The sequence below is a fragment of the Marmota marmota genome, unplaced genomic scaffold (assembly GCF_001458135.2).
Source record: "Marmota marmota marmota unplaced genomic scaffold, marMar, whole genome shotgun sequence".
In the NCBI taxonomy this organism is placed as follows: domain Eukaryota; kingdom Metazoa; phylum Chordata; class Mammalia; order Rodentia; family Sciuridae; genus Marmota; species Marmota marmota.
Window position 1 is genome coordinate 6,177,882 of NW_026000229.1, and position 13,377 is coordinate 6,191,258.

Genomic DNA, 13,377 nt, shown 5'->3' on the forward strand with positions numbered 1-13,377 from the left:
CAAGAAGAAAAATAAAATAGTTTACCAGAGTAATAAGGGTCTTAAAAGGGCAATTCATTGACACTAGGAGGAGGGAAGATGCTTATGAAGGCAGAGGGGAAGATAGCAAAAAAAATGAGTGCATAGGAACTTTGATAATGACAAAGAAAACAAGGGTAATAAAAGAATGGTAGTTTCATCAAGAGATATAAAGAAATGAGAAGAAATACTTTTAAAGTGAAAGTATGGAAGCAAGACACAGTGCCGTACCCCTCAGCAGGCTGAGGCAGGAGGATCACCAAGTTCAAAAGCCAGCCTCATCATGTTAATGAGGCCCTAAGGGACCTAGAAAGATCCTATTTCTAAATAAAATATAAAAACGGGATGAGGATGTGACTGAGCGGTTAAGTTCTCCTAGGATGAATCCCCAGTACCAAAAAAAAAAAAAAAATAGTAGTAGTAGTAGTGAAAGTATGGTATGATGCCTATTCTTAAGAAATAATTATGTTACCATAATTTGGAACTTAGTCCAGATAATTAAGTTTGACCAACTTTAGTAGTATTGTGACCTGACAATTGCACTCTCAAGTGAAGAAAAAGAAGAAATAAAAAGAAAACACTATTGGTTCTACTGACAACAATGTATATGAGAACCAGGTATAAGGAACAAAGTGTTGTCCACCAGAGATCATCAATTAGTTATAATAGACTAAAACATAGCAACTCATTCATCTCTACAACTTAAACACTCATAAAACAAAGTTTTGGGAAATGTTATATACATAAGGGAAATTAATTCTTTAACCAAGCAAACAGCAAAATTTTATCATAGACCTACCATGCACAAAACAGAGTGAAGAATAAGAAGCTAGAATAAGGCTAGAAAGACCACCTACAGATATAGATAGAAGAAAAGATACCTATTAATGTAAGACAATATAAGGTAATCAAAGACAACTCCTATAAATACACAAGTAAACTCTTAGTCTGCTATTGCTGTGGTGAATCTCAAGGTTTCTGCCACAAATTTCAATACCTAAGTATATTTTTAATACCTAAAGTGTAAGAGGCAAATCAAATGAAAAAAAAAATCAGAAAAAATGGAGGAGCTACAGTTGTGGCTCAGCAGTAGTAATGCTTGCCTAGCATGTGTGAGGCATAGGGTTCAATCCTCAGCAGCACATAGAAATAAATAAATAAAGACATGAACAATACAATAATATTTAAAAAATGGAATTCATAATGAAAAACACTGAAGGATAAAAGGGCCATTTTTAATACTGAGAAAATGTTAAACTCACAATGACAATATAACTCCTATGATTCTTTATACAGCTAATGACAAGGCAACAAAATGTATAGATAAAAAGTTCTTTAAAATTCAAAAAGACTGAAACTGCAGTAGTTTGAGAGATTTTAAAACATCTCAGTATCTGACAGATCAAGTAGGTAAAAAACTTGTTAATATTGGGAGAACCTAAATAACTTTAAAATATAAATATAAATCTATCACTTTCTGTCTACAGGCAAGCTACAGTATCCACTCCTTACACATACAAAGAATATTTGTAAACAGTACTTTTCTACTTTCTTCCTATCTAACAGGCTTCTCCTACAGTCATTTTCTTCCCTATTAGCCTAGGTTACACAGTCTAACTACTCTCTTATTCTTATTCTAACTAACTCTAACTACTCTCCTATTCACTCTCAACTATATTACTCCACTAAAATTCCAATTTCTCTGAATAACTGGAAGAAGGATCTGAAGATTTGGAATGCCTGAAGAATTCCAACCCAAGAGTAATCTACCTACCCACCACCTTTGTGCCTTTTTTCCTAAGTATCACTAGCAGGAGAGGGGAATCACGTAACTGTGAAGACTGGAACCACTGCAAATGTATATGTAGTCTTATGTGTGTACTTTCTCTGTACAGTACACATATTTATAGAGCATCTACTAGGTTCCATGCTAGTTCTAAGTACTAAAGACAGAAGGAGAAACAAGACAGTGTGGTTTCTGTACTTATAAAGTCAGATACTAAACTAAATATGTAATTATTTAGTTTCAATTGTGGTGAGTGCTTCTAAAGAAAAGTATATATTGTGAGAGCATACTATAGTCTGAAACATTAGTATAGGCTCTCCTGAGGAAGTGACACTTAAACCACAATATAAACTATGAACGAAAGTTAAATAAGAGGGATGGAGGAGGTGAGGAAGAACTGGGCCAGTATAAGAAAGGAAGAGTGTACTGGACAGAAAAATTAAAACATGGAAAAGCCTAAAAGCATGCAAGCATACAGTATGTTTGAGTAACTGAAAGACTGATTTAAATTAGGCAGAAAGGAGAAGAGAAAAGCAGTGTGAAATTAGTTACTCATGCATCAAGACACCAAAGATCTGAAGGTCATGTCAAGGACTTTTCATGCTAAAAAGAAACTTTGAAAATCTATAATCAAAGGAGAAAGACAGTCATGTTCATCTTTATGTATCATTCAACATATAGTGTGGAAAATGGGTAGGAAGAAGGCAGAGTGTCCTATGCAGTTGTAATCTAAGCATTTTATCATGGCATCTTGAACTAGAAGAACTAGGATGTCAGCAGGGGAGAATTAGAGAATGGAATGGATTGCAAAGATTTAGAAAGCAATTGTGAAATAAATTAGTTCATTGGACAATAGTTTCCTGAGGTTAAGAGAGAAATCAAAGATGTCTCCCAGGTTTCAAGAATAAACATCTGAGTGGAGGCAGAATTTGCCATTCAGGAAAGAGAAACACATCTCCAGATTTATGATGAGAAAAAGAGAGTTAAACTTAGTTTTATATATGCCAGTTTAAAGTGTTGGAAGATATCCAAGTCAAGAAGCCAACTAGGGAAGGTGGACATAAAGTTCTGAGTATCATAAGACAGGCAGATATAGGCTAGGGTTATAAATTTCAGAATCACCAGCAAAGGAATGGTAAACTAAGCCATGGCCTGAATAAAATTTCAGAGAATAAGTATAAATTAGTGAGACAAGGAGGAAGCCTGAAGTGAATCTTAATGATCCTAACAATTAAAAGTCAGGTGGCAGGGCTGGGGATGTGGCTCAAGCGGTAGCGCGCTCACCTGGCATGCGTGCGGCCCAGGTTCGATCCTCAGCACCACATACAAACAAAGATGTTGTGTCCGCCAAATACTAAAAAATAAATATTAAAATTCTCCCCCTCTCTCACTGTCTCTCACTCTCTCTCTAAAAAAAAATAAAAATAAAAAAGGTGGCAAAGAAAAAGTCAATACAGAGAATGCAAAAATAAGAGTCAAACAAAGGAACAAGAAAATTAGTAGAGGGCACTCCATAAAAGCCACAGGAGAAAGTTCTCTAAAGTGAAGGAATCAGTCAACAGTATGGAATGCTGCTCAGAGACCATGGAAGAAACTAAAAAACATCTACTAGGTTTGGCAATAAATTGACGAGCAACCTTCACAGGAGTTAACAGAAGCTCTATAGGACATGACACCAGATTCAAGTAGACTAATGAGTATAGGAAAAAAAGAAAATGGAGGCAGCAAATACAGAAAACACTTTCATGAAACTTGGCTAAGAAAGGAAGGAGGAAAATGGCATGGGGTTTGGGGAATCAATTAAAGAATAAATAGAGAGGATCTGGGGTTTGGGGTTGCTTTGTTGTTGTTGTTTTGTTTTTAGGATGGAAGAGAAACATGTTCAACGCTGATGAGAGAAAATGCTAATGAGGAAAACAAGAAACTATACAGAAAAGAGAATTTTCTTAGTTGTCACCTTCCAGGTTGCCAAGTAATCCTGTGGTTCTAAAAGTCAGCCTTCTCTATCAGTTATTTTAGACCCTGTTTCCTCAAACCTCCAACCCCATATACTTCCTACTTTTTAAAAATAATAAGAGCAGAGAATTTCAAACTCTTACCACAAATTTCCACCTTGATCCGATCTGTTCTTGTTCCTACTGAATGTCAAAGAGAAATGGCTTTCTCTTAACTTCAGTCAATCTTGACCACAATACTCTTATGACTTTAGGAACATTACTATTCTCTTAGTCTTTTTACTTCTATGATTATTCCTTCTCTGTCCCTGGACTCATTCTCATTTGTCCATCTGTGACTCTTCTTTTTCCTAATTATAAAGTTTTGTTTTTAATGGATCTTTCATTTTTATTTATTTATTTATATGCAGTGCTGAGGATCAAACCCATGGCCTCACACATGCCAGGCAAGTGCTCTAGCAACTCCAGCCCCTTATTTTCTTTTATATTTTATGTTATACCTTCCAAAACATTTTCTTGTGTCTCCATTTGATCCCTAACTTGTTGAACGGCAAATCTCAACTGACATATAAACATAAAATAATTGTTTTTCCCCATAACTACTCTGTTGAATCCTAAGTCTACTAAGTATGATCAGTAAAATTCCAAAATTTTTCAGTCATATTCAATGATCAAAGCATAGTTTTTAAATTCTATCTATGGACAACATGCCTCATTAGCACAAGTGAGAATTCCACAGCCTCTACCAGATGCCTGTGGTGGGAAATGGCAAGGCTTGTTCTTACTGGCTCTCTCCTCCGTTCCTCCCCCATGCTTCTGCTCCCACTCTCCTTCTTTTACAAACTTACGTCTTCTTCCATAAGTAGCAGCTGTAAGAAAAGAGCAATATTCTACTTACAAAGCTTGCCAAACATTAGTGATGGGTCTGCCACAGTCATCAGCTGACCTTTTCTACAGGGCTCAAATTATGCCAACTGCCAACAGAATCAAGTGCTACCAGGAAGCAACGCATCCATGGTTTTTCTGATTCAATCTGAAGTCAGTGGCTTCTAACTAATCTCTGCACTGATGGTGATTTCTGCACAGGTAGCACACATGATCTCTAGGCAGCATGCAGGTTCACCCTTGTTCCTGCTGCCCAATTCCATCAGAATTTTGCATACATTCACATAGCCAAGGATTACCTTAGGAAGCCCCTCAGCCTTTAACATCTTCAGGTATGTTTATGCTCCTTCTCTCACATAAAACATAAATCTCACCAGTTTCCTCTTTACTTAATCACAGAGAACTCCTTCAGAAGCATACTACTACCCTAGAGATCCTTCAGACCCAGCTTACCTAGAATACTCTAGTAAGCCTATTGTGCTACAAAATCTCTTAGACACATATAAGCATCAGTCTCTGTATCTGAGGGTGCCCCCAAACTTCTGGGAATATGCTTCTAACTCTCCCCAAGTTAAAATGAAAACAGGGAAAGGAAAGTAAAATGTGTTCCCAACATTCTTTCCCCCCAAACTCTTTTAACACATTCCAGACACACCAAAATCATTCAGCACATCAAATATCCTGGCAGAGAAAAGATGCCAGCCCCTCCTCCCTGCAGCCACACCCACAAACTTCAAGAACACTTCGTTAAAGTTTCATCTCATTTTTTTGTGAGAATAAGTTGATGAGATAACCACCACTTCATTAACTGTACATAGCCCAAAAGGCAATCTCCTCCCAGCCCACCCTCTAGCCCATTTTATAAGGGGGCAAGGGAAACATAGGGGTGGTGATTAGCGTATGGCTTTGCTGGGATGTCAGTTCCTAGCAAGTCAAGCAATGGAACAGTTGATGTCATAACAGACACATCCTCAAGCTCAAAAAAGTGAAGAATTTAGCCTCTTTTAATTACAGAGGGAAGTGTGGTCTGTATTCCTGGGTAAAATGTAAAAATATTTTTCACTAACATGCTACACTTATGTGAACTGCATAACAAAGATGGTACTAACTACACTTTACATATGGGACACAAAACTGAACTGTGGTTATTTAATTAAGGCTAAAACACAAAAATCACAAATGAGAATAAATCCTTGAGAGCATCAACAAAAACAAGAATTGAATCTACATGCAAAATGAAGGGAAATCCCTGAGTTACATATCTACAAAGTACTAACCAAATGAGGATATAGATGGCAATGCTTTGATAACTAAAATAGAGAAATATGTAAACAAAAAAGGAACACTAGTTATTACCCAGCATATGCTTAGACCAAATGTTAAACTGTATCATTTTACATTACCAGCTGTAAGTCCTAGAGAAGGCCAAAATAGAAAATGAGAATAGCTTTCTCCCAGATTTTACTTCTCAGCATAAGTCTTTGAGAATCTTGGCATAGTACAAGCATTCCTCTCATTTTCTCAAAACCTTCTTCATCTTTTTTTTTTTTTAATATTTTTTTTTTATTTTTCGGCGGACATAACATCTTTGTTTGTATGTGGTGCTGAGGATCGAACCCGGGCCACACGCATGCCAGGCGAGTGCGCTATCGCTTGAGCCACATCCCCAGCCCCTTCTTCATCTTTTAATCTACATCTTACATTAAAAAAAAAATCTATTACTATTAAACTTTCACAAAGCTTTAGATAAATGAGTGACAGAGCCAGAAATAAGTTACATTTCTAGCTTCGTCAAACACAGAAGTATCAGAGGCAGATGCCAGAGTTTCTGCTTGCTAACTGAGACACAATTATAATTAGTCAATCTCACTTCTCTAAAGAAGTACATATTTGGGCTGGGGCTCAGTGGTAGCACATTTGCCTGGCACTTGTGAGGCACTGGATTTGATTCTTAGCACCACATATAAATAAATAAATAATCAATGTCTATCAACAACTAAAAAAAAAATTTTTTTTAAAGAAGTACATATTTCCCAAACAAATTTTTTTGGTTTGGTTTAAATTTTTTTTTTTTTTTTTGTAGTTGTAGAGGGACAGCATGCCTTATTTTATTTTATTTCTTTAATTTTTTTAAGTTTTTGATGGACCTTTATTTTATTTATTTATACATGGTGCTGAGAATCGAACTCAGGGTCTCACACGTGCTAGGCAAGTAAGCTACTGCTGAGCCCTTATTTATTTTTATGTGGTGTTGAGGATCGAACCCAGTGCCTCACACATGAAGTCTGCCACTGAGCTACAGCCCCAGCCCAGACATATGTCATTTTCAATCACAAAAATCAAAGAATCTGGTGAATTGATTGATCTCTATGACTTGGAGATGATCTAGACCCACATGCTCTTTTTTAGAAGCTAAAACTCAAAACTAAGTCAGTAGTGTTTTCCATTATAATCTGCTAACTCATTATTCTTTAAGGATATGATTTTATTTAGAAGTGTTTCTCTTAAAACATAAAAGGTTTTTACATAATGACAATAATAATATTAATTGTGACTACCACATCTTGTATTTGGACAATTTCAATATACCGCTCATTTTGAAACTTGGTTTTGATGAATATTTTCAAACTAGTCTAAAATTCATTTTTGTTCTTTCCAATTTAAGAGGAAACACAACTGCTGTCTCTTTGACCCTTCATATAATTCTAAAGCTAAATAATGAATTCCAAGGGTTTCAACCATATTCATACTTAAAACAGAAGTTATCTCTTTAATAATTATATGAAGACATATTGCTTTGGTTTTTCTCAAAATAATTTTTTCAATAAAAAGTAATATAATATATAATTAGTATTTACTAAAATGCCAGGCTTTCTGGTGAATTTTTACAGATAGACTATGTTATATGTCTGTTTAATATCCTATTACAATCACAAGGTTATCTAAAATTAGAAAACACACCTTACGATGACATCCCAATCCCACCCAAGATTGTTTATGGTTAGCCATCAATCTCACTTTTCCCTGACCAGAGTGAATTAGGAGAATGATAAGTATCTCAACGGAAAGGGAGCAGTGTTCAATTAAAGACATTAAACATGAAACCAAAGAATGTGAAAATCTCACTAGTGCCACCTACTGTACCAACAGAGAATGCAAATAAGAAAGATTTTTAAAATTTTTGTGTGTGCTTCTGTGTGAACATCCCCCAATATTTGATTCCTTCCTCAGGATTATGTATCAGCTTTCTACCAAATCTTTCACAGAATATAAAAGCAACTAAAAATCAGATCATGCCAAAAACAAAGACTTTAAAATCAAGAAAAGTTCAAGCACAATGTTTATTTTAGTGTAAAATCAAAAGAAAATTTTTTACTAAGAGGTAATGAAATAAAATGCATATAGAATTTATTAAAACTAAAATAAGTGAAGTAAATGATCAAGGAAGACGTAGCAAAAATTGGAGCATAAGATGAAATGAAACACAAACCGCAAAGCATAACTTTGCATAACTTACCTTACATTCCACCACACTCTGATCTGATTCACAAGTTACGTAGATTTCATCCACTGCACGGCGAAGATTGTCAAAAAGAAATGCCCAGTACCGAGCTCTAAGATCAATTTTCCGAGGATGCCTTGTTTTAGTGGGACTTTTATCAAAGTGTTTATCTCCAACTGCAGATGTTATCTTACAGTCTATTGCAGTATTCTAGTCAAATAAAATACATGAAAAAAATATAAGGCTTTCAGGGACTGTTGTTTTGTATAAGGCACATTTTCAACATAAATACTTTTATCTAACATCTTGCTTGAGTACCTCAAAACAAAGTTTCTCACCTTAAAGTTTCTCACTGTAAAATGGACAGGTTTATAAGGTCAATTTTTATTTTAGACAAGTCTTACTGAAGATTATGATGACTTAGGTGACTCAACATTTAGCAATAGGAGTGCTAAAGTTATTCCTGATTTACTGGAACACATGTATGGCACATTCACATATATTAACAAATAATAAATAGCAATGTCAACATTTTGAAATTGCTTGTATATATTCATTTACATATTCCACGTACTAGTTATACTTGGGTGTAGTGTCATCTTTCTACATTTGTTGTGTGGATTTTTAAAAACCTATCTAGTTCATGAGACTTACCAATATATTTCACATCTTTTTACAAGCAACTTTTCCCAAAGAATCACTTTTCTTCTTACTGAAGTACATCTTTAACAGTTCTTCATTAAGAATTTGTAAATGGCTGCTATAGTTTCAATGATTTCCCAAAATCAGTGTGTTGGAAATATAATCCCCAATGCAACAGTTTTAAAAGGTGGGGATCTTTAAGGTATGATTAGGTCACAAGGGCTCTCCCCATATGGATAAATAAATGTCATTATTGTAGGAGGCAGTTTGTTATCATGGAACTGGTGTTCTCTTCCTTCTTCTTGTGCACATGAAAGCACACTTTCTTGACATATGATACCTTCTTCCACAATAGGATTCAGCAAGAAGGTTTGCACCAGATATGGCCCAATGACCTTGGACTTCTCAGCCTCTAGAACCTTGAGCCAAATAAACTACTATTGCTATGACATAATGCAAGCAAAAAAAAATGGACTAAACAATAAAAAACATGGACTAAAACAATAGTAAACTTTTAGTCTTACCATATAAACTGGATGTATTTCATTCTTACACTTAAATGATCATTTGACTAAGCACAGAATTCTGGGTCAAAAGTTATTTTGCTTCATAACTTTGAATTATTGCTCCATTGGTCTTTCATTGATAACAATTCTATTAACCTGTCATTCCTTAGCAGGTTTACTTCCTGACAATTTTTTTTTTAATTTATTTTTTAGTTCTCGGCGGACACACATCTTTGTTTGTATGTGGTACTGAGGTTCGAACCCGGGCCGCACGCATGCCAGGCGAGCGTGCTGCCGCTTGAGCCACATCCCCAGCCCCACTTCCTGACAATTTTAAGGACATTTTTCCTTAACTATGATGTTTTGAAGATTCTCTAGAATGAATTTGAGTATAAACATATTTTATTCACCCTACTCAGCTCCAGTTGAAGCCCTGAAGCTCTTGAGAATTCAGAAAGTGAGGGATATTTTCAATACACCCATTATTTATTCTCTACTTTCAGAAGACTTAGTAGACATGTTATTTGAATTTCTCAATCTTAAATTCTCTTTCACATTTTCCATTTCTGTAATTCTCCAAGTTATATTTTAAGTTGTCCTCCAATTCACAAATTTTCTTTCAGTAAACTCTTTGTCCCATATATTGTTTATTCCATTAATTGAAGATTTTCAAAATTTCACTGATAACACATTCATTTCTAAGATTTTTATCTGGGTTTATGTTTAATTATAAATTTTCAAAATTAATATTCACCTATTACATTTCTAATTTCTCCATCTTGCATTATAGTTATTCTAACACTCATTGCTTTAAAAGTTTAAAAGTTCTCTTTAGAAAAAATGTCATTTCATTACCATCTCATTTGTGGAATACTCTATTTTATGATGCTAATTTCCACATGTGATTTGATATTTTACTTTGCAAACTTATTTTGAGATTGAGTTTCTGATCTTTTACCTTTTTATTTTCTTCGCCTTTATGGTTACCAACAATCTAGCCCACTATTGTTCCACTTCCATGGGCCTTTTATTGGGGCCTTGTAAGTCTTTACCTTTAAGAATATGACTGTTATGGTTTAGATATAAAGTGTCCCATAAAAGCTCATATATAAGACAATTCAAAATTTTTCAGAGATAAAATGATTAGATTATGAGACGTGTGACCTAAGCAGCAGACTAAACAATAGAAAACATGGACTAAAACAATAGTAAACATTTTTTTAAAAATTTTAGTTATATATATACACAATGTGATACTGAGGATCAAACCCAGTGACTCACACATGCTAGGCAAGTGCTCTAACTGAGCTACAACTCTATCCCCTGGATTAATTATTGATGTGGATTAACTGATTAGTAACTGTGCACAGGTAGGGTGCGGCATTCCCATTGGAATTGATCTTCTAGAAATCTATCCATTTTGGTTTTGCCCCCAACTCCACTTACCTGTCAATATACATATTTGTTTTCTTCTCATCCACCAAGATTTTTATCTTACTTTTTAAAATATCCTATTTCCTTTTAAAAATTTTATCACTGATGCCTCTGTGTGTGGGGAGTGAAAATTATTTGTAAACTCACAGTGATATCTTAATTAGAAATCCATGTTTTCCTCTTATAACATTTTTGTTTTACATAATACATCTAGTATATTAAAAAATTCCAAACTAAAATAACACATAACATACATAATGTATATAAAAATAAAACAACAATGAATTTAAAAGATAACTATACTTATGAATACTTTCCCAAAAATTAGGTAGTTTGTGTTCTCCACAAATTTTAGTAGAGGAACTTGAAAACTTTTAGAGACAATATATATACACTACCCTACAAACCTAAAGGCTTCAGATTAACATCAAGAATGAAGAAAAAGGAACTGTAGCAGAAGGGTTAAAATTAAAACTATGGAAACTGACAACCTGACTTCAAATACTGGCTGCGTCACTTACTAGCATGTTACATAGCCTCCTTGCCTCAGTTTCTTTTTGTAATATAACTTCACTTTTGTAAGTGAGGACAATAATAATGTCTACACCAAAGGGTTGCTATAAGAACCAAATAAATGTTAATAAGCATTAATATTTATAAATACTTAGCACAAACTAGGTACACATGAGTATATACATATTTGTTAAATTTAAAATGCTACATTTAATTTTCACATGAAGATAAAGTATATAATAAGTACTAAAATATTATATTTTATAACTTACAATATATTCAGGAATTTAAATTAAAAGTAACTAAATAAAAAGTAATATACGCCGTACCTGCTTAGTAGTTTTATGAGTGCCTTGAATTGTCCTCTTAGATTTTCCACCAGTTTGACACTTAGGTTTCCCTTCAAGGCAAGAAACAAATAAGAAAATATTTAGACAAAGGGGAATGAAGGGAAGGGAGAGAGAATGGGAACAGGAAAGACAGAATGATTGGACATTACTATCTATGTGCATATATGATTATACAACCAATGTAATTCTACATTATGTACAATCAGAAGAATGAAAAGTTATACTCCATATATGTATAATGCCAAAATATATTCTACTGTCATGTATAACTAATTAGAACAAATTTTTAAAAAGAAAATAAAAAAGTATTACTATTTTAAAAAATAGAAAACACAAAATTAAACTGTAGGTAATTAGATAATATAAAACTAAACTATAAAAATTATCCAAGTATAATAACACAAAACTTCCATCCAGCGAACACAAAACAGTACAATCTATGCATGCTCAATGGAAACTACTGATGATACAGTTGTTGTTTTTTTTTTTTAATAAAGGTAAATTTCCAAAGTCCCAGAGGCTGCTTTTTTTGAATGGCTTTCTCAGAATAAGAATAAATCAACTTCTAAAGAAGTCAGATAACCAGATGTGGTGGCACATGCCTGTAATCCCAGCAGCTCAGGAAGCTGAGGCAAGAGGACTAAAAGTTCAAAGCCAGACTCAGCAACTTAGTGAGATCCTGTCTCAAAAACAAAACAAATCAGTCTGTGGATATGACTCAGTGGTTAAATGGCCCTGTGTTCAATCCCTGTTACCATAATAAAAATGAACACATACACACACACACACACACACACACACATACACACATACACACAAATGAATTACAGAAGTCAGATAATCTGACAATTAAAAAAAAAACATCAAGTTACTGAGAAATACTTCCTTTAAATTTATTTCAACAATAAAATTAAGAATTTTTTTTTACCATAATAAAAAATTTTAATTTTTAAGACTATTTTTACCATATAAGCCCAATATTTTATTTTTATTAATTTCTCTGCTTTGTGAAATACATAGTTCGATTTTGCAAAGGTTAAGGATTGCAGATTTAGCTCAGTGGTAGATCACATGCCTAGCATACAGAAGGCCCTAAATTCAATACCCAGTGCTTAAAAAAACAGAGGGTTTTTTATAGTCAGATGTCTCATTCTCTAACATGTACATAAGAAAAATTTCTTTTTTCTACAAGATAATTTTGAAGCAGGACCCTGATGAAGAATAAGTGATATAAGCCATAACACACAGGCATTTATCCAACTCCCTCACTGGTCTACCAGACATAAAGGCAGAAAAATTACACTACATAGCTCTTCATTCATTCTGTTTACAGAATATACCAGCCAGAATTTTTAGAAAAGCCAACAGAAAAAACAGCTTGGAACAAACATCAGAGGAAAAGAAAGAACCCAAAGAAGAGAGCCCTTGTTTAAAATGGAACTATCATCCTCAGAAATATTTGAGTATACATATATATAGTAGCCATACTATAATAACAAGCTGCTTTTATAGAAATAAATATTTTTCGAGAGAAAATAACTGTCAACCAAGATTGCTACATCCAACAAAGCTGTCTTCAAAATCAAAGAGAAACAAAAAACTAACTCCAAAATAAGCAGATACCAAAAGAATTAATGACTATTAAACTGGTAGTATAGATGACACTTAAAGGAAATACTACATACAGAACAAATTAAAAACTAACTCCAGGGCTCAGGATGGATAAACCTCATTGGAAGCACAGCTAAGGATATGAGAAACAGGACCAAATTAAACATTAGAAATA

At 34.0% G+C, this 13,377-nt stretch overlaps 1 protein-coding gene across 3 annotated transcripts in view; it reads right to left on the reverse strand.

Moving 5' to 3' along the window:
• Window positions 1-13,377, reverse strand: part of LOC125613397 (S phase cyclin A-associated protein in the endoplasmic reticulum-like) — a 77,539-nt gene that overhangs the window by 38,195 nt on the left and 25,967 nt on the right. For all 3 annotated transcript variants that reach the window (XM_048793833.1, XM_048793834.1, XM_048793835.1), the window contains exons 4-5: window positions 11,571-11,641; window positions 8,162-8,356 (exon numbers count right to left, since the gene is read on the reverse strand). In XM_048793833.1, coding sequence (XP_048649790.1) covers window positions 8,162-8,356; window positions 11,571-11,641 — 266 coding nt within the window. The remainder of the gene's footprint in view (window positions 1-8,161; window positions 8,357-11,570; window positions 11,642-13,377) is intronic.